The sequence below is a fragment of the Salvelinus fontinalis genome, chromosome 11 (assembly GCF_029448725.1).
Source record: "Salvelinus fontinalis isolate EN_2023a chromosome 11, ASM2944872v1, whole genome shotgun sequence".
Classification (NCBI taxonomy): Eukaryota; Metazoa; Chordata; class Actinopteri; order Salmoniformes; family Salmonidae; genus Salvelinus; species Salvelinus fontinalis.
This window is the reverse complement of record NC_074675.1, coordinates 51,759,318-51,782,090: the sequence shown is the minus strand read 5'-3', so window position 1 is coordinate 51,782,090 and position 22,773 is coordinate 51,759,318. Positions and strand designations below refer to the sequence as shown.

Below are 22,773 nucleotides of genomic sequence, written 5' to 3'. Positions count from 1 at the left end.
CCACAAACCTTTTCAACAGGGGAAATAACAGCTCATTGATACGCTATTCAGGCATGACAGTCCTGTCTCTCACATATAAATCTGTGAAAAGGCCGATTAAAGTAGTGGCTAGATTTTGGGTGTTTTATGAAAGCACAGATAAGCCCAGTCCAGCTCCTTCCTTCCTTCCTTCCTTCCTTCCTTCCTTCCTTCCTTTCTTCCTTCCTTCCTTCCTTCCTTCCTTCCTTCCTTCCTTCCTTCCTTCCTTCCTTCCTCCCTCCCTCCCTCCCTCCCTCCCTCCCTCCCTCCCTCCCTCCCTCCCTGCCTCCCACCCTTCCTTCCTCCCACCCTCCCTTCCTCCACACACAATCAGGATGTTGTATTTTTTACTTTACAATCCAATCATTTTTGAAACTCTCACTCATGCCAGCCTTCCCAGTCATAAAAGTGCAGTGAGAGACGTTATATTTCTCCCCTCATTCTCATGAGTAGAGAGCGAAGGCAGGAGCGAACAAAGGGAGGCGCTTTATGAAAGGAGATAGAGAAGAATAAAATACCTCTCCGTCGTCTGCTCTCTCCGTCGTTTCCTCCGCAGAATTGCCTACAACGACCGATATAAGGGTAATTCCCTTAGCTTTCTGTAGTAGGATGCATGTTACAGATGTGTTGCGCTGTTATGTTTCCCCCATGACGCACATGTTGTGCTCGGATGGTTCCTTGCGGGGCGTAGTGATAAGAGTGAATTAAGTCGAGGAGCGACAGAGCCGCTCTGTCGGAAGGAAGGACATACTTTCCCAGGGACCTTGATTTGCATAATGTATGCACTGCGTCTATGCACACTCTCCTGGTCCGAGGCTGTTAAGGCCTACTAACTGCCTTTTTGGGTCACCTGGTCGCCATGGCGATGCCCATTACTCGGAGGTGTGCACACTCCCTCGCGCACAGGCGAAAACAGACAGACACACGTACATACACACAGAAACATACAATTTCTTCACTGTCGTCAAAGGTGTGTGTGTGACAAAGATACGTGTGTGTGTGTGTACGCGTGCGTGCGCACATACAAACTTAAGTAGTCCAAACAGATATTGTTGTTGTCACTGTGACACACTGTTTGTTGTGCAGAGTAAATTCATCCCTTCTGGGGGGCTCATTTAGAGCTTCCTCTCCGACGTTCCCCCAACGTCAGGCCAACGTTAAGAAACCCCCCTGTGTTCCTCTGTGCTGAGCGCTGGCCTCGTTAGGCTGAGCACTGGCTCCCTGAGTCGGTTGATAGGGGCAATGTTGACTGTCTGAAGCGATGTCTCTTCCTGGTTTTGGGAATAGTGTAGGGCCGGATCGATAATGTCAACCCTCCTTTATTGTCTAGTAAACCAACAATGACTGTTGTCTCAAAACTGGGAGATCATTTTTAGAGGTTCCTCCTTTGGAGCTAAACAGAGAGTTTGGAGTGTATCCTAGTGTGTGTGTGTATCCTAGTGTGTGTGTGTGTTTATCCTAGTGTGTGTGTGTGTTTATCCTAGTGTGTGTGTGTGTTTATCCTAGTGTGTGTGTGTGTTTATCCTAGTGTGTGTGTGTGTTTATCCTAGTGTGTGTGTGTGTTTATCCTAGTATATGTGTGTATCCTAGTGTGTGTGTGTATCCTAGTGTGTGTGTGTGTGTATCCTAGTGTGTGTGTGTATCCTAGTGTGTGTGTATCCTAGTGTGTGTGTATATCCTAGTGTGTGTGTGTGTGTGTTTGTGTATCCTAGTGTGTGTGTGTGTGTATCCTAGTGTGTGTGTGTATCCTAGTGTGTGTGTGTATCCTAGTGTGTGTGTGTGTGTGTGTGTGTGTGTATCCTAGTGTGTGTGTGTATCCTAGTGTGTGTGTGTGTTTATCCTAGTGTGTGTGAGTATCCTAGTGTGTGTGTGTGTATCCTAGTGTGTGTGTGTATCCTAGTGTGTGTGTGTATCCTAGTGTGTGTGTGTATCCTAGTGTGTGTGTGTATCCTAGTGTGTGTGTGTGTATCCTAGTGTGTGTGTGTATCCTAGTGTGTGTGTGTATCCTAGTGTGTGTGTGTGTGTGTGTGTGTATCCTAGTGTGTGTGTGTGTTTATCCTAGTGTGTGTGTGTGAGTATCCTAGTATGTGTGTGTGTGTGTATCCTAGTATGTGTGTGTGTGTGTGTGTGTATCCTAGTGTGTGTGTGTGTGTGTGTGTGTGTGTGTGTGTGTGTGTGTGTGTGTGTGTGTGTGTGTATCCTAGTGTGTGTGTGTATCCTAGTGTGTGTGTGTATCCTAGTATGTGTGTGTGTGTGTATCCTAATGTGTGTGTGTGTGTGTGTGTGTATCCTAGTGTGTGTATGTGTGTCCTAGTGTGTGTGTATCTTAGTGTGTATGTGTGTCTATCCTTGTGTGTTTGTGCGTGTATCCTAGTGTGTGTGTGTATCCTAGTGGTGTGTGTGTGTGTATGTGTGTATCCTAGTGTGTGTGTGTATCCTAGTGTGTGTATTTGTGTCCTAGTGTGTGTGTATCTTAGTGTGTGTATTTGTGTCCTAGTGTGTGTGTGTGTGTGTATCCTAGTGTGTGTATTTGTGTCCTAGTGTGTGTGTATCTTAGTGTGTGTATTCGTGTCCTAGTGTGTGTGTGTGTGTGTGTATCCTAGTGTGTGTATTTGTGTCCTAGTGTGTGTGTATCTTAGTGTGTGTATTTGTGTCCTAGTGTGTGTGTGTGTGTGTGTATCTTAGTGTGTGTATTTGTGTCCTAGTGTGTGTGTATCTTAGTGTGTGTATTTGTGTCCTAGTGTGTGTGTGTGTGTGTGTATCCTAGTGTGTGTATTTGTGTCCTAGTGTGTGTGTATCTTAGTGTGTATGTGTGTCTATCCTTGTGTGTGTGTTTGTGTGTATGTGTGTCTATCCTTGTGTGTGTGCGTGCGGATGTTGTCACAGTGTCCTGTGCCGAAGGCCAGGGTCACAGACAGACTGTTTGTGGTTTTGGATCGTTACAGGACCGTTACTCTGCCGACCGTCCCGGCTCTGATAGCTAATTGGAAACTCTGTCATGTCACCTCCCTCACTGGGGAGCTAGCCAATCAGCACAGCCGAGAAATAGGCTATGACTACCAACAAAAGAACACAAACAGGACAGAGCTACAGAGCCAGCATTTTACATTGTTATCTAAGGAGCCCAAAGGGACTGTTTAAAGGGCCAAACACACACCGAAACACAGGGTCTCTCGCTAAGCAGCAACACCTATTGGAACGGATGCTTTCAGATTCAGTAAACACAGAATATGTTACAGTAGCTAACGACTTTACTTGTTTTGTAGTCCTGTTGTTTACCTGCCAAAGGTTGTTGGGTAGTGGTCCCCTCTGAGTCGACTTTGAACATAATTGGAAGCTCCAATTCTAACAATGCCTGTGTGAGATTCACATCAGTGAGTAGCCCAAGGAGAATCAGGATCTTAAGATCACAAATAATCACCATTTCGGGAATCTCCATATCGGCGTTTGACTCTCATAGCAGTTGCAGGTCCTTTCATTTTAGAGAGATGTGAAGCTGCAAAGGGCATGAAAGGGGGATGGAGGGAGGAGGGGAGGTTAGGTCCTTCAATTAAAAGGATTTCAATTGAAGTAATTTTACCTTGTTTGATGAGGGGGCTCGGGTAGGTGATATAATCTCTTGAGGTATAACTAGGGCTCCTGCAAAAAAAAAAAAAAAAAACAGCATTGGAGCTAATTGAATTTGAAAACGATAAGGTTGAACGTGGGGAGCTCTTAAAAGAAGCAAGAGGGAGTGAGAGACAGAGAGAGTAAAAGAGAGTGAGAAAATGAAAGGAGAGAGAAGGAAACGAGAGAGAAGAAGATAAAAAAACGGTGTGTCGTGCTGGAGAAAGAGGCAGCACTGAGGATTTCTCTCATTTGTCAAGAGACTCGAGAGTTTTTCTCTCTGCCTCAAAACTTTCCCGAAACACCTTGTGCGAATAACCTTGGGATTAAACGCCTGAGCGACAGCAATGAAGAAATAGATGAATGAGTGCGTCAATAAATAAATATATAAATACAACGGTAGATATTTGAGTAAAGAGGCACAGTTGGGATTAGTGTTATCAATAAGCTCCTGAGGAGGGACTCAAAAACATCCCAAGGTGCTTTACAGGAACAACAAGCCACCAAAAAAACACAAATAAGTAGAAGCATTGAAATAAAGTTACATTTAATCCAATGAATCAACAATGGGCAAATTATTTGGTCATCTTAACTAGTAGGCCTTCTTTCATTCTCTAAACCCCCTTACTGCACTACTGCTGGTTTAGAGAGATGGAACAGTTACTACTGGTTTAGAGAGATGGAACAGTTACTACTGGTTTAGAGAGATGGAACAGTTACTACTGGTTTAGAGAGATGGAACAGTTACTACTGGTTTAGAGAGATGGAACAGTTACTACTGGTTTAGAGAGATGGAACAGTTACTACTGGTTTAGAGAGATGGAACAGTTACTACTGGTTTAGAGAGATGGAACAGTTACTACTGGTTTAGAGAGATGGAACAGTTACTACTGGTTTAGAGAGATGGAACAGTTACTGCTGGTTTAGAGAGATGGAACAGTTACTACTGGATTAGAGAGATGGAACAGTTACTACTGGTTTAGAGAGATGGAACAGTTACTACTGGTTTAGAGAGATGGAACAGTTACTGATGGTTTAGAGAGATGGAACAGTTACTACTGGATTAGAGAGATGGAACAGTTACTACTGGTTTAGAGAGATGGAACAGTTACTACTGGTTTAGAGAGACGGAACAGTTACTACTGGTTAAGTGAGATGGAACAGTTACTACTGGTTTAGAGAGATGGAACAGTTACTACTGGTTTAGAGAGATGGAACAGTTACTACTGGTTTAGAGAGATGGAACAGTTACTACTGGTTTAGAGAGATGGAACAGTTACTACTGGTTTAGAGAGATGGAACAGTTACTACTGGTTTAGAGAGATGGAACAGTTACTACTGGTTTAGAGAGATGGAACAGTTACTACTGGTTTAGAGAGATGGAACCGTGGGATGGAACAGTTACTACTGGTTTAGAGAGATGGAACAGTTACTACTGGTTTAGAGAGATGGAACAGTGGGATGGAACAGTTACTACTGGTTTAGAGAGATGGAACAGTTACTACTGGTTTAGAGAGATGGAACAGTGGGATGGAACAGTTACTACTGGTTTAGAGAGATGGAACAGTGGGATGGAACAGTTACTACTGGTTTAGAGAGATGGAACAGTTACTACTGGTTTAGAGAGATGGAACAGTGGGATGGAACAGTTACTACTGGTTTAGAGAGATGGAACAGTTACTACTGGTTTAGAGAGATGGAACAGTTACTACTGGTTTAGAGAGATGGAACAGTTACTGCTGGTTTAGAGAGATGGAACAGTTACTACTGGTTTAGAGAGATGGAACAGTTACTACTGGTTTAGAGAGATGGAACAGTTACTACTGGTTTAGAGAGATGGAACAGTTACTACTGGTTTAGAGAGATGGAACAGTTACTGCTGGTTTAGAGAGATGGAACAGTTACTACTGGTTTAGAGAGATGGAACAGTTACTACTGGATTAGAGAGATGGAACAGTTACTACTGGTTTAGAGAGATGGAACAGTTACTGCTGGTTTAGAGAGATGGAACAGTTACTACTGGTTTAGAGAGATGGAACAGTTACTACTGGTTTAGAGAGATGGAACAGTTACTACTGGTTTAGAGAGATGGAACAGTTACTACTGGATTAGAGAGATGGAACAGTTACTACTGGATTAGAGAGATGGAACAGTTACTGCTGGTTTAGTGAGATGGAACAGTTACTTAGTCTCTCTCTCTCTCATATCTCTGACGATTGTCTGTGTGAAGGCCAACATACACAGACTGTCTCTCTGTACGTCTATGTTGAAGTTCTGTTATGTTGCACGTCTAGGCTCACTGTCTCTCTCTGTGTCTCTGTGTAGATTTCCCCAAGCTGGAGTCATCCTCAGAGACCAGTTCTCCGTCTGATGCTCCGTCCTTCATGGACGGCTTCCTCTACTGCTCCGCCGGTCCGACCAAGGCCACCCTGGACAGGAGAGGCAGAGACGGTGAGTGGCCCGACGCGACACTGACCTCCAGTCAGCTAGTCAATCAATCAGTCAGTAAATCCAACTGGCCAGTTAATCAAATGTGTAGTCAGTGAAACCATTGCAATCGATCAAATGATGTCAAGACGGTCAGTCAATCAGTCTGTCAAACTGAGAATCAATACATCTATAAATCAAATAGCCTATCAATTCAATCATTATTCAGTCCATCGAATGTACTCTTTGTTGGGTCCTTAAATAATCAATTAGAGTTAGAGAGAGAGGTCCTAGAAGGTTGCACCCATCATTCTCCACAAAGCCTTCTAATAAAAATGTCGTTCTTGTGACAAGGCAGCATGGTTGAGAAACCTTCAGGTATCAAACTCTGCATATGCCCTTCATCAGACACTTTTTATCCAAAGCTACTTAGTCGTGTGTGCACACTTTCGTTAGCATACGGGCTGTCCTGGGAATCTAAATGACTTTCTTGGCATTACAAGTGCCGTGCTCTACCAACACAGCTACTGAGGACCAAACACAATACAACGTCTATCCAGTAGATGGCGTCATATTTAACTGTCTACAAAACGACCTAAAACTCTCAACCGATCCCTCTGTTCCCCTGCTTCTCATCCGAGGTCGTTTAAAACTTTTAATCAGGCTTTTTTCCAAACTCGGCTGTACCTCCTGCGCCTGTTAGTCGTCATCCCCATCCTTCCTCATGCCTCCTATCCAACATCTGGAGCTGTTGCCCCTGGGTAATCAAGAAGATGGAGCCAGGTTTGGATGGCCCTCCTGGGACGGAAAAGAAGGGGAAGAGGGGGGGGGGGGGACATGGCGCTCTATCTGCAACTGGCTGGATCTTATTCCTCCAGAGAGAGGGAGGAGAGGGGAGTAGACGGTGCTTCGGAAAGTATTCAGACCCCTTGACTTTTTCCACATTTTGTTACGTTACAGCCTTATTCTAAAATGTATTAAATATACATACAACACCTCATAATGACAAAGCAAAAACAGCTTTTTAGACATTTTTGCAAATGTATTAAAAACGGAAATATTACATTTACATAAGTATTCAGACCCTTTACTCAGTACTTTGTTGAAGCACCTTTGGCAGCGATTACAGCCTTGAGTCTTCTTGGGTATGACGCTACAAGCTTGGCACACCTACATTACCGTTCAAATATTTGGAGTCACTTAGAAATGTTCTTGTTTTTGAAAGAAAAGCAAAAAAAATTGTCCATTAAAATTACATAAAATGGATCAGAAAAACAGTGTAGAGTTTTTTAATGTTGTAAATGACTATTGTAGCTGGAAACGGCAGATTGTTTAATGGAATATCTACATAGGCATACAGAGGCCCATTATCAGCAACCATCACTCCTGTGTTCCAATGGCACGTTGTGTTAGCTAATGCAAGTTTATCATTTTAAAAGGCTAATTGATCATTAGAAAACCCTTTTGCAATTATGTCAGCACAGCTGAAAACTGTTGTCCTGATTTAAAGAAGCCAAAAAAATGGCCTTATTTAGACTAGTTGATTATCTGGAGCATCAGCATTTGTGGCTTTGATTACAGGCTCAGAATGGCCAGAAACAAATAACTTTCTTCTCAAACTCGTCACTCTATTCCTGTTCTGAGAAATGAAGGCTATTCCATGCGAGAAATTGCCAAGAAACTGAAGATCTCTTACAACGATGTGTACTACTCCCTTCACAGGAGTAATGGGCCTCTGTACGCCTATGTAGATATTCCATTAAAAATCTTCCCTTTCCAGCTACAATAGTCATTTACAACACTGACAATGTCTACACTGTTTTCTGATCCATTTGATGTTATTTGAATGGACAAAAAATGTGATTTTCTTTCAACATCAAGGACCCCAAACTTTGGAAAGATAGTGTATATTTGGGGAGTTTCTCCCATTCTTCTCTGCAGATCCTCTCAAGCTCTTTCAGGTTGGATGTGGAGCGTCGCTGCTCAGCTATATGCAGGTCTTTCCAGAGATGTTCGAGCTCAATTTTGAGTCTCATATCAAAGGGTCTTGTCACGGCTTTCTTCCTGGGATGAAGGAGTGGACTAAAATGCAGCGCAGTTAGTGTTCAACATGTTTAATATAACGAACTGTGAACACTTACAACAATACAAAACAACAAATGTGAAAACCGAGACAGTCCTATCTGGTGCAGAACACAAACACAGAGACAGGAAACAACCACCCTCAATCCCCAACACAAAACAAGCCACCTATATATGATTCTCAATCAGGGACAACGATTGACAGCTGCCTCTGATTGAGAACCATATTAGACTGAAAACAGAAACAGACAAACTAGACACACAACATAGAATGCCCACCCCAACTCACGCCCTGATCATACTAAACAAATACAAAAACAAGGGAAAACAGGTCAGGAACGTGACAGAACCCCCCCCCCCCCCCTCACGGTGCGAACTCCGGGCGCACCCCTAAAACTCAAGGGGAGGGTCTGGGTGGGCATCTGTCCGCGGTGGCGGCTCCGGCGCAGGACGAGGACACCACTCCACCATTGTCTTTGTCCCCCTCCTTAGCGTCCTTTGAGTGGCGACCCTCGCCCCCGACCTTGGTCTAGGAACCTTCACCAAGGCCCCCCCTAGATAGAGGAGATAGATCAGGACAGAGAGGTAGCTCAGGACAGAGAGGTAGCTCAAGACAGAGAGGTAGCTCAAGACAGAGAGGTAGCTCAAGACAGAGAGGTAGCTCAAGACAGAGAGGTAGCTCAAGACAGAGAGGTAGCTCAAGACAGAGAGGTAGCTCAAGACAGAGAGGTAGCTCAAGACAGAGAGGTAGCTCAAGACAGAGAGGTAGCTCAAGACAGAGAGGTAGCTCAAGACAGAGAGGTAGCTCACGACAGAGAGGTAGCTCACGACAGAGGGGCAACTCCGGACTGAAAAGCAGCTCTGGACAGAGAGGCAGCTCCGGACTGAATGGCAGCTCCGGACTGAGTGGCAGCTCCGGACTGAGTGGCAGCTCCGGACTGAGTGGCAGCTCCGGACTGAGTGGCAGCTCCGGACTGAGTGGCAGCTCATGACTGGAGGGCAGCTCATGACTGGAGGGCAGCTCATGACTGGAGGGCAGCTCATGACTGGAGGGCAGCTCATGACTGGAGGGCAGCTCATGACTGGAGGGAAGCTCATGACTGGAGGGAAGCTCATGACTGGAGGGCAGCTCATGACTGGCTGGCGGCGGCTCCGGCGGCTCATGACTGGCTGGCGGCTCCGGCGGCTCCTGACTGGCTGGCTGCTCCTGACTGACGGACGGCTCTAGCGGCTCCTGACTGACGAACGGCTCTGACTGCTCGCGCCAGACGGGCGGCTCTAATGGCTCGGGACAGACGGATGGCTCAGATGGCGCTGGGCAGACGGACGGCTCAGATGGCGCTGGGCAGACGGATGGCTCAGATGGCGCTGGGCAGACGGATGGCTCAGATGGCGCTGGGCAGACGGGTGGCTCAGATCGCGCTGGGCAGACGGATGGCTCAGACGGCGCTGGGCAGGCAGGCAGCTCAGTCGGCGCTGAGCAGACGGATGGCTCAGATGGCGCTGGGCATTGTTCTTCTGAAATAGACTACATTTTCTTCATATCATGTTTCTTTAGACCCGTCTAAAATAAATAATGGATTTATTGTGAAGGCTATATGTTTAGATGTTTTATACATTCTAAGGCTGCATGATGCGACTCTAATGATGATTTGAAAATAGTTGCATGAAAGCCATGAGGTATCCTTGTTTTTCTGAGCAAGCTGTACACATTTCATCAGTCTCTCATTCACAATTTGTAGAGCACTTGATAATGTCTCCCGGTGGGCGGGGGGATTCCATTCCTTTTGCGGTCAGTCGCCATTGTGCCCTTGGACTGAATAATAATTATAATTCACTTCTCCCAGCTGGGTGCTCCGAAGCATGGCTCTCTGTCACGTGATCTGGTCTTTCTCACAGGCTACGAGTGAAGACAGACACATTGGGGATGCAACTGTGTGTGTGTCCTTATCCAATTAGACACACAACATAGAATGCCCACCCCAACTCACGCCCTGACCATACTAAACAAATACAAAAACAAGGGAAAACAGGTCAGGAACGTGACAGGTCTTTTGCAATACATTTGCAAAAAAAAAAAAAAAAAAATGTTTTCGCTTTGTCATTGTAGTGTATTGTGTGTAAATTGATGACGAAAACAATACATTATATCAATTTTAGAATAAGACTGTAAAGGAACAAAATGTGGAAAAAGGGAAAGGGGTCTGAATACTTTCCGAAGGCACAGTATCCCCCTCTTTCTCTCCCCCCCTCCCCCCTCCTCCACAAGCCTCTCCTATATCAATAGAGAGAGGAAAGTGAACAGTTGTGTAGATGAACGTCATATAGATACACCGTTGGGGAATTGTAAGAGCGAGTGGTCAAGGAAGCTTCCACATTTCTATCGTTCTCTGAGTGAGACATCAACAACATCGTACTAATGGTGGTAAAACAGTGAGCTTCATACTCTGTTCTGCTTTATGCTGATGAGTTTCAGTGGGGTTGGAAGCTGTATTAGCTAACAGCTTTGTGTAGAGGGCCACCTTATTAGAAACTCAATGGACTTTTGTTACAATATAAACTTTGCAGTTAGCCTTATACAGCTCTCTGTTTCTTTGTGCGGAAGAATACAGGGCTGTGGTGATCATTACATTTTTTCGGCCGGTGATTGTCACGTAAATAACTGCCTGTCTCACAGTAATTGACTGTTAATTAACATAAACACATTTAGCAGCTCCTGGCTTCCATGCATATCCTTTCTTGCCACTGATGCAGACCTTTGGAACATCTACATTTTAATACATCCATGTAATATAACCTACACCTTCACAATAAATCCATTATTTATTTTAGACGGGTCTAAAGAAACATGATATGAAGAAAATGTAGTCTATTTCAGAAGAACAGAATAGCATACTCTGAGTTGTCCTTATGTCCTGATCTGACTATGCCATATGGCTGTGGGCTTAACTATATGATTTAGCAGACAAGATTAGCTTTGAATTCCGTGGCATTATTTTATATTGTTTTATAGTTTGATGAATACAATTGAACATAGCTGAATAAAGTAGAAAGGATTTTTTATCCAAATGATTTGAGGGAGTGCAGCTATTGTGTAAGTGCTTAATAAATAACAGGTACTCCGATATTGTCACGATCGTTACAAGGAAAGGACAAAGGCGAAGCGTGCGTAGAGTTCCACATATTTTAATAAATTGAAACTCACCAAACAAAACAAACAAGCACAAACGAAACATGACGTTCTGGGCTGCTCACAGGCAGCTACACAATCACAAGATCCCACAAAACACAAAGGGGAAAGGCTGCCTAAATTTGATCCCCAATCAGAGACAACGATAAACAGCTGCCTCTGATTGGGAACCATAACAGGCCAACAACGACATATAAATGCCTAGATGACCCACCCTAAATCACACCACGACCTAACCAACATAGAGAATAAAAGCACTCTATGGTCAGGGCGTGACAGTACCCCCCCCCAAAAGGTGCGGACTCCGGCCGCAAAACCTGACTCAATAGGGGAGGGTCCGAATGGGCATCTACCGTCGGGGGCGGCTCCGGTGCGGGGCGAAGTGCCCACTCCGCTCGTGGTCACGTCATCGGAGGAATTGGACCGTGGCTTGTCGCCGGAAGAACCAGACCGTGTGCCGTCTCAAGAGATTCCGGACTGTGGACCGTCGTAGGAGGTTCCGGACTGTGGACCGTCGTAGGAGGTTCCGGACTGTGGACCGTCGTCGGAGGTTCCGGACTATGGACCGTCGTCGGAGGTTCCGGACTGTGAAAAGTCGCCGGAAGCTCTGGACTGGGAACTGTTGCCGGAAGCTCTGGACTGGGAACTGTCGCCGGAAACTCTGGACTGGGAACTGTCGCCGGAAACTCTGGACTGTGGAGTGGGACCGGTACAGGTGGCACCGGGCTGATGACACGCACCTCAGGGCGAGTGCGGGGAGGAGGCACAGGACCTACTGGACTGTGGAGGCACACTGGAGCCCTGATGCGTGGGACCGGTACAGGTGGCACCGGGCTGATGACACGCACCTCAGGGCGAGTGCGGGGAGAAGGCACAGGACGTACTGGACTGTGGAGGCGCGCTGGAGGGCATGACAGATATGCTTAATTTAGAGTTATTTTTGTCAATTTAGTTATGATACAAACGTTGGGCTATATGTTTAGATGTTTTATACATTCTAAGGCTGCATGATGCGACTCTAATGATAATTTGAAAATAGTTGCATGAAAGCCATGAGGTATCCTTGTTTTTCTGAGCAAGCTGTACACACTTCATCAGTCTCTCATTCACAATTTGTAGAGCACTTGATAATGTCTCCCGGTGGGCGGGGGGGGGGGGGGGATTCCATTCCTTTTGCGGTCAGTCGCCATTGTGCCCTTGGACTGAATAATAATTATAATTCACTTCTCCCAGCTGGGTGCTCCGAAGCATGGCTCTCTGTCACATGATCTGGTCTTTCTCACAGGCTACGAGTGACGACAGACACATTGGGGATGCAACTGTGTGTGTGTCCTTATCCAATTCCAAGGCTCATATTAAAGATATTGGATGAACAGTCCACATTTACTTTTCGTAAGCCAACAAGATGATTATGCCTAACAAACGGCAAAAGGACTAGCCTATGTCAATCTACTGTCACCCATAGTACAAAGGTTTAACTAATCTATTCGGTGTGAGAAATACATATTCCACACATAGTGTCGTGTCTCTACTATGGATTAAATGATATACGGCGTGCTATTTTATCAAATCAATTCTCTGTAATTAATATTACCTGATTAAACTAATCATGTAAATGTAATTAACTAGGATGTCGGGGCACATGTTCAGTCTCATCTGAACATTGTAAAATTCTTGGTTATCTTCACAAACCCTGGCTAACAAGTTGAATCAGCAATACAACATTTGGTCTAATTATTGATTTACTATTTCCGAAATAATCACACATGATTACATATACATATTACATATACACACGTCCCTAGTGAACAAAACCGATATGACGGCTGGTTACACAAAGAAAGAGGGTTGGGTTTTAATGAAAGAGTAGGAAGACTTAGGAAAAAAAAGGATTGGGTCTCTATCAGACCTTATGAAGCTATGCTATCGTAAATACAGAATCTTATGCATTCTAAATAACCGCCCATTCGGAAAAGGAAAATGCGGATAGGTTGTTGTCTGTTGTCGTGTGGTAGATCGGATACGTTGTAGTACCCTGTTGTTCTGAAGAGATTGTCCATCCTTTCCTAAGCCACGTACGTTTACAGCTGCTGCTGATAACTCAACGTCTAGGATGTATCCCTTCTTTAGTGAATAAAAGTTCAAAGTTTATACCAAGTTGCCATACTCAGCTCATGCTATATTCTGGCTGGGGTAGTTGACATTCCTCCTTCCAGCGTGGTTAGGGTTAGGGTTAGGGTTAGGGTTAGGGTTACCTTAACGTAGAAATTAGCCCTTGTAAACGTATGGCCTCAGTCCTCACGTCGTCGGGAACTCCAGGTAGACTTTCGTCAAAGGGACATTGTAGTGGGGGAGAGCTTGTGTGTTTCATGGTTCTCAACCAATGTCTGTTCACTTGGGCGGGGCCACTGAGTAGTCGTAGTTCACTTATGAATACAAATCTCTAATTTAAAAGCTAAAATTATATTTAATCTTTTCACAAATAGTTTCATATTTAAACATTTAAATTGCACAACACTTTCATGTGAATCTGAAAACTAGAATGTGTCAACTTTCCAAGATACAGTTTATGTCGTCCTATCATCAGATATAATGTCCCAGACAACAACTGATCTAACATCATATTCTTTAAGTACCAACGGACACTTTCAACTGGTTGGATTACGGAAATATTGTTCTGTCATCAACCTTTTGATGTTACCATACTCTATGATAACAAAGGTCTTTCCAAGAGTCCACTCTGTAGAGTAGAGAGAGAAAAGGGGGAAAGGTATTTCTAGGGTCATAAACCTCACCAACAGGTCATGATAATAGTCTGGGGCAGTTGTGGGATGCGATAGATACCAAATTAATTAAACCACTAGCATAAACAAATTACAAATTTTTTAAGCAATGAGGCTGAGGAAACAGATCAGAACACTTTGCTCAAAATGTTGATAAACTATAAAGCTATTTCTTCACATTATCAGCGAATCAATGCCACACAACAGTAGGCTATAAGCGTGAATGTTCCATTAGTGGGAAAACACCATTATCAAAACAACAATATGCATGTATTGTTTTTATTATACAGGCGTGTCTTTATGGTCAAAATTATTTTCCCCAAACTTGAAACTCATGTACTGCGTATGTGCTGTATGACAGTTAGGCTCTACACCCCTGTAAAACAGATTAATGTGCTTAATTTGAATAAGTTATTTGGCCATTTTCTTTGTGACACAAAGCAAAACATATAGACCTATGGGCTAGGCTACATGAGGTGTGCGACTATAAAGGCATGCGCTGGTTCTTGTGATCGGCTAATATTATCACCCATCAGACTATTCTTCATTTAATCTTGTCTTTACATATACTAAATAATATATGAAATTAGTTTTGATTTTGAATGGACCATTATCATGCACCTGTCTCGAAACAGGGACAGGGGGGAAAATACATGTCATCTATGCACTGAAATAGCTCATGGAGGACGCTTTTCCTGTGGTTCATTTTCATGCCAGCCAGGTAGGCAATATTCCTGTCGTAAAGATAAGCAATGTGCTTAATGTTAGGAAAGTTGAGAAATAAATATAGTAGGCCTAGCCTATAGACAGCTGATAAATATAGTAGGCCTAGCCTATAGACAGCTGATAAATATAGTAGGCCTAGCCTATAGACAGCTGATAAATATAGTAGGCCTAGCCTATAGACAGCTGATAAATATAGTAGGCCTAGCCTATAGACAGCTGATAAATATAGTAGGCCTTGCCTATAGAAAGCTGATAAATATAGTAGGCCTAGCCTATAGAAAGTTGATAAATATAGTAGGCCTAGCCTATAGAAAGCTGATAAATATAGTAGGCCTAGCCTATAGACAGCTGATAAATATAGTAGGCCTAGCCTATAGAAAGCTGATAAATATAGTAGGCCTAGCCTATTGTGGTCCCGTGTGGCTCAGTTGGTAGAGCATGGCGCTTGCAACGCCAGGGTTGTGGGTTCAATTCCCACGGGGGGACCAGGGTTCAAATCCCACGGGGGGACCAGGATGAATATGTATGAACTTTCCAATTTGTAAGTTGCTCTGGATAAGAGCGTCTGCTAAATGACTTAAATGTAAATGTATAGAAAGCTGATAAATATAGTAGGCCTAGCCTATAGAAAGCTGATGGGATCCTCCTCTTTTTATTAGCGGCCATCATCACTCTGTTTCCTCCCGCAGTTGCACAGCCTATGGAAATGTTACGCAACATGAGCTGATGGATTCTCATGAAGTGTTTGATTAGATTTTCGATTACATTTGCATTGATGTCAGAGTGATTAGAGGGACAATCGAGTGCTGAGTACCAGGCAGTTAGGAAGTTTGGTAGGCTACTAATGACCAGCAGCTGTGTAATTTGTGTAATTTGACTGCTGTCTGCATGTCTGGTGACCGCCGGTGTGACAGTAATATGGTCACCGTAACACGTACTCGTGGATACCATTTTAATGTCTCGGTGTCCAGTCAGAAGTAAGTTAGAGGTCTTTTCACGAGCCAATGCTAGCGATAGTTAGCAGCTTCCTTCAAACCTCGCGCAGAGACATAACACTGGTATCCAGGAGTTAATCTGATTCTGGGGAAGTAGATAAAGTCCTGAACTATCCATTTAATGGCGTGACTGTAGCAAGTGGCTATTGAAAAGGTAAAAGGGGCTGGCTTAAACTATGCCTTTCATCTTCTGAAAACAGGAAGAGGAAGTGCTGCCTTTGTGAAAGGAGGGAGGGAGAGAATATATGTTTCAGTGTAGTGTACTCCTGGATGTCTTTAGAGCTTCTCAAGTTAATGGTTTAATGGTCTAATAGATACCCAACCACTCATTCACCCACCCACCCACTCACTTACCAAATTACTCACCCACTCACCCACCAAATTACTCACCCACTCACCCACCAAATTACTCACCCACTCACCCACCCACCCACTCACTCATCCACCCACCCACTCACCAAATTACTCACCCACCCACTCACTCACCCACCCACTCACCCACCCACCCATTCACCCACCCACCCACTCACCCACCCATTCACCCACCCAACCACTCACTCACTCACCCACCCACCCACCCACCCACCCACCCACCCACCCACTCACCAAATTACTCACCCACCCACCCAACCACTCACTCACCCACCCACCCACCCACCCACCCACCCACCCACTCACCAAATTACTCACCCACCCACCCAACCACTCACCCACCCACCCACCCACTCACTCATCCACTCATCCACACACCCACCCACTCACCCACCCACCCACCCACCAAATTACTCACCCACCCACCCACCAAATTACTCACCCACTCACCCACCAAATTACTCACCCACTCACCCACTCACCCACCCACCCACCCACCCACTCACCCACCCACCCACCCACCCACCCACCCACCCACCCACCAAATTACTCACCCACTCACCCACTCACCCACCCACCCACTCACCCACCCACTCACTCACCCACCCACCCACCCACCCACCCACCCACCCACCCACCCACTCACCAAATTACTCACCCACCCACCCAACCACTCACCCACCCACCCACCCACTCACCCACCAAATTACTCACCCTCTCACCCACCAAATTACTCACCCACTCACCCATGGCTTGATGGTTTATAGAAACACCACAGCTCTTAATAATGTGTAAGGCAGCGATGGTGGTTTAATAAATGCACAGTGAGTAGCGGTGGGAACGACTTTAAGTAGAGAACCTTCAGGTTTCTTCTCCTCTCCCAGAGACATCAACTCCAATAGGCAGCCTCTTTACCTCCCTCTCGTTGATGTGAGCTATATTGAGCAGACGGGGATCGGAAATACATTTGGGGGAAATGTGTTTGGGTTTTACCAGAGACATACTTTGGAGCTGGTCTTTGTTGATGGAAATGCAATGTTGTATAGTCCAATGTTCCAGTGGCAGTAGTCACGCTACAGAAAATATAATATATTGAGACACAATATGCCATGAAGCCCTTCTTCATTTGATGGTGAATGGTTGGTTGTTTGTGTTCAAGGGAAGGTATTTACAGGTAACTACTGAGGTGAATGGTTGCTTGTTTGTGTTCAAGGGAAGGTATTTACAGGTAACTACTGAGGTGAATGGTTGCTTGTTTGTGTTCAAGGCAAAGTATTTACAGGTAGCTACTGAGGTGAATGGTTGCTTGTTTGTGTTCAAGGCAAAGTATTTACAGGTAGCTACTGAGGTGAATGGTTGCTTGTTTGTGTTCAAGGCAAAGTATTTACAGGTAACTACTGAGGTGAATGGTTGCTTGTTTGTGTTCAAGGCAAAGTATTTACAGGTAGCTACTGAGGTGAATGGTTGCTTGTTTGTGTTCAAGGCAAAGTATTTACAGGTAACTACTGAGGTGAATGGTTGCTTGTTTGTGTTCAAGGCAAAGTATTTACAGGTAGCTACTGAGGTGAATGGTTGGTTGTTTGTGTTCAAGGAAAGGTATTTACAGGTAACTACTGAGGTGAATGGTTGCTTGTTTGTGTTCAAGGCAAAGTATTTACAGGTAACTACTGAGGTGAATGGTTGCTTGTTTGTGTTCAAGGCAAGGTATTTACAGGTAACTACTGAGGTGAATGGTTGGTTGTTTGTGTTCAAGGCAAGGTATTTACAGGTAACTACTGAGGTGAATGGTTGGTTGTTTGTGTTCAAGGGAAGGTATTTACAGGTAACTACTGAGGTGAATGGTTGCTTGTTTGTGTTCAAGGCAAAGTATTTACAGGTAACTACTGAGGTGAATGGTTGCTTGTTTGTGTTCAAGGCAAAGTATTTACAGGTAACTACTCAGGTGAATGGTTGGTTGTTTGTGTTCAAGGGAAGGTATTTACAGGTAACTACTGAGGTGAATGGTTGGTTGTTTGTGTTCAAGGGAAGGTATTTACAGGTAACTACTTAGTGTTAAATGTAATTGTTAACCCAACGCATAACAACCTCCATCCTTGTTGTGATTGGTTCAGTGTAGGGGTAAACAGGAAACCCAGTCCTCTGGAGCGTTACAGTCTTACTGTGAGTAGCTGTGTGAATGAGTATGCCTCCTCCACTCCCAGTCAGCTAGTCAAGGTGGGATGAGGGAGGGAGGCTGGGAAGGAAGGAGGGAGGGAGGACGACGGGAGGGAAGAAGAGAGGAAGTGACTGCCTGAAAGAGTGAGTGGCAGAATGTAAATGACACCTCTAATTTCTGATTAGTTTGTCTTTTCCTCTTGAGTGCTTCGTTCTACTCTGCTTGCTCCCACAGTGTATCAGAGAGCTCTTCTCTCTACTGTCTGCCACAGTGTATCAGATATCTCTTCTCTCTACTGTCTGCCACAGTGTATCAGAGATCTCTTCTCTCTCTGTCTGCCACAGTGTATCAGAGAGCTCTTCTCTCTACTGTCTGCCACAGTGTATCAGAGATCTCTTCTCTCTACTGTCTGCCACAGTTTATCAGAGATCTCTTCTCTCTCTGTCTGCCACAGTGTATCAGAGAGCTCTTCTCTCTACTGTCTGCCACATTGTATCAGATAGCTTTCCTCTACTGTCTGCCACAGTGTATCAGAGAGCTCTTCTCTCTACTGTCTGCCACAGTTTATCAGAGATCTCTTCTCTCTACTGTCTGCCACAGTGTATCAGAGAGCTCTTCTCTCTCTGTCTGCCACAGGGTATCAGAGAGCTCTTCTCTCTACTGTCTGCCACAGTGTATCAGAGATCTCTTCTCTCTACGTTCTGATGTCTCAGAGAGCTCTGCTTGGCATCCGACTGCAAGGCGCTACAGAGGGTAGTGCGTACCACCCAGTACGTCACTGGTGCCAAGCTCTCTGCCATCCAGGACCTTTATACTAGATCTATCTTGTTGCCTAGTTACTTTACCCGTACCTCAATTACCTTGTACCCCTTCACATCGACTCATTACTGGTACTCCCTCTGTAACAGATGTATAGTGTACTCTCCATGTTATTTTCTACTTCCTGTATATAGCCATGTTATTTTCTACTTCCTGTATATAGCCATGTTATTATCTACTCCCTGTATATAGCCATGTTATTTTCTACTTCCTGTATATAGCTATGTTATTTTCTACTTCCTGTATATAGCCATGTTATTTTCTACTCCCTGTATATAGCCATGTTATTTTCTACTTCCTGTATATAGCCATGTTATTTTCTACTTCCTGTATATAGCCATGTTATTTTCTACTTCCTGTATATAGCCATGTTATTTTCTACTTCCTGTATATAGCCATGTTATATTCTACTCCCTGCATATAGCCATGTTATTTTCTACTTCCTGTATATAGCCATGTTATTTTCTACTTCCTGTATATAGCCATGTTATTTTCTACTCCATTCTACTCCATGTTATTTTTATGTGTATTTATTCCTTTTTTCACTATGTCAATTTTCATGTATCTTAAAGAAATATAGATCTATATATACAGTACCAGTCAAAAGTTTGGACACATACTTATTCAAGGGTTTTTCTTTATATGTACTATTTTCCACATTGTAGAATAATAGTGAAGACATCAAAACTATTAAATAACACTATGAAGTAACCAAAAAGTATTAAAAATAATAATAATCTATTTTAGATTCTTCAATGTAGCCACCCTTTGCCTTGATGACAGCTTTGCACACGCTTGGCATTCTCTCAACAAGCTTCATGAGGTAGTCACCTGGAATGTATTTCAATTAAAAGGTGTGCCTTGTTAAAAGTTAATTTGTGGAATTTCTTTCCTCCTTAATGCGTTTGAGCCAATCAGTTGTGTTGTGACAAGGTAGGGTTGGTATACAGAAGATAGCCATGTTTGGTAAAATACCAAGTCCATATTATGGCAAGAACAGCTCAAATAAGCAAAGAGAAACAACAGTCCATCATTACTTTAAGACAAGAAGGTCAGTCTATCCTGAAAATTTCAAGAACTTTTAAAGTTTCTTCAAGTGCAGTCACAAAAACAATCAAGCACTATGATGAAACTGGCTCTCATGAGAACCACCACAGAAAGGAAGACCCAGAGTTACCTCTGCTGCAGAGGATAAGTTAATTAGAATTAACTGCACCTCAGAAATGCAGCCCAAATAAATGCTTCACAGAGTTCAAATAACAGACACATCTCAACATCAACTGTTCAGAGGAGACTGCATGAATCAGGCCTTCATGGTTGAATTGCTGCAACGAAACCACTACTAAAGAACACCAATAAGAAGAAGAGACCTGCTTGGGCCAAGAAACATGAGCAATGGACATTAGACTGGTGGAAATCTGTCCTTTCGTCTGATGAGTCCAAATTTTAGATTTTTTGTTCTAACCGCCGTGTCATTGTGAGATGCAGAGTAGGTGAACGGATGATCTCCGCATGTGTAGTTCCCACCGTGAAGTGTGGAGGTGTGATGGTGTGGGGGTGCTTTACTGGTGACACTGTCTGTAATTTATTTATAATTCAAGGCACACCAGCATGGCTACCACTGCATTCTGCAGCGATACACCAGCCCATCTGTTTGGGCTTAGTGGGGCTATCATTTGTTTTTCAACAGGACAATCACCCAACACACCTCTAGGCTGTGTAATTGCTATTTGACCAAGAAGGAGAGTGGAGTGCTGCATCAGCTGACCTGGCCTCCACAATCACCCAACCTCAACCCATTTAAGACTGTTTGGGATGAGTTGGACCGCACAGTGAAGGAAAAGCAGCAGTGCTTAGTATATGTGGGAACTTATTCAAGACTGTTGGAAAAGCATCCCAAGTGAAGCTGGTTGAGAGAATGCCAAGAGTGTGCAAAGCTGTCACCAAGGAAAAGGGTGGCCTCTTTGAAGAATCTCAAATATATTTTGATTTGTTTAACACTTTTTTGGTGACTTCATGATTCCATATGTGTTATTTCATAGTTTTGATGTCTTCACTATTATTCTACAATGTAGAAAATTGTAAAAAATAAAGAAAAACCCTGGAATTAGTAGTTTCAAACTTTTGACTCATACTGTATATATGTTTAAATGTCTTTGTGAATTAGAAATGTATATTTTATACCTGACTTGAGAGATCCAGACATTTAAAAAAATATATACTAACATCTTTTTGCCTTCCGATTTTAAATGTATTTTCCATTCAAAGGGACTTTTAAAGCATTCAGGGCTCAGATTTACATAGAGAAACAATGTCTTTGTTCGTAGATATTATAAAGGTTGAAGCCATTGTTCAGTTTAGACTATTGAAGTTTAGGTTACTTTAAAACAATGTAATTTACTTTTTAATTAGTCATTTCATTACTTACATTTATTTCTGTCCCAAATAATCTTATACAACCAGCTTGCCTATTCAAAAAATCTGTGAGGGTCATAGAGCATTTCCCTAATCCCTTCATCACATTGTTCAATGGCTAAAATCATCTCGGGATGCATCCAAAATGGTTCCCTAGTCCCTAGGGCCCTGGTCAAAAGTAGTGCACTAAATAGTGTTTAAGGTGCCATTCCGGATGTATCCTAGGCCTGTTGATCTGACCTTAACTGTGGGTGGATAATGTTGTCTTCTCTGTCTCCTCTCCTCTGGTAATGCAATGAAGAGTGATTCCAGCTTGTTCTCTACCAACACAGACAGATCGTTCAGACCCTTACGATTTTAGCTATTTACACTTTCAGCCCAACTGACATGCTGTATAGCAGATGTCTTCATCGCAAGATATTTTAGTCTGATGGTGGAAAGAGAGGGGGATAGAGGGAGGATACAGAGAGAGGGAAGATGGGAGGAAGGAGCGATGGAGGAGGGGAGGAAAGATGGTGACTCATTGGAGGAGTGTGCAGTATGCTGTTTGAGTGTGGAGAACGGTGAACTTTTTTGTAGCGTTGATTATACGATGGTTGTGCATCTTGTGGCAGACTAAATGTAGTGTTTTAACATGACGAAATGCACACATTTGCACACCTACATACAGATGTAGGATCTTCTTTTGAGACAGTTTGCTACAGTAGGAAAATAATCCTGCAGCAACAGGACGTTAATTATGATGTGTGATATATTTAATGGACATTTTTTAACGTGGAAATTACAAACTTTAGATGCCTTTTTAAACCTCATGCACTACACGTTTCCATTTCCTGCCTTGCAGGAAAAGAGTGATCAAATTGTACAGGATGTTCCAACTCCCTTTTTCTCTTCTTCTTTTTAAATACTAGGGTGCTAATTTACTAAGTTATTTTCCTTTCTTCTAAACTCTTCCTAGTCCCTCGGTTCAGGTATTGTCTAATTGATTACGTCATCGGCCTGTTGATGACTTGATTAGCACAATCCCTATGGTGAACACTTTCAAAACATTTGACAAAAGAAGAAACCAGAGACTCTAAAATGCAGATATGTGGTCCCTTCCCATCCTCGTTTGTCTGGAAACCGGTAATGTGGGGAGCAAGGAACTCGTTTGTCTGGAAACCGGTAATGTGGGGAACAAGGAAC

General features: G+C 43.7%; 1 protein-coding gene across 1 annotated transcript in view; it reads left to right on the top strand.

The window, feature by feature from the left end:
- The window catches only part of arap2 (ArfGAP with RhoGAP domain, ankyrin repeat and PH domain 2), a gene marked incomplete in the record, with an annotated part of 210,876 nt that overhangs the window by 117,998 nt on the left and 70,105 nt on the right, over positions 1 to 22,773 (top strand). Inside the window, 1 exon segment of the mRNA XM_055938983.1 lies at positions 5,950 to 6,075. Within this exon segment, the coding sequence (XP_055794958.1) occupies positions 5,950 to 6,075 (126 nt within the window).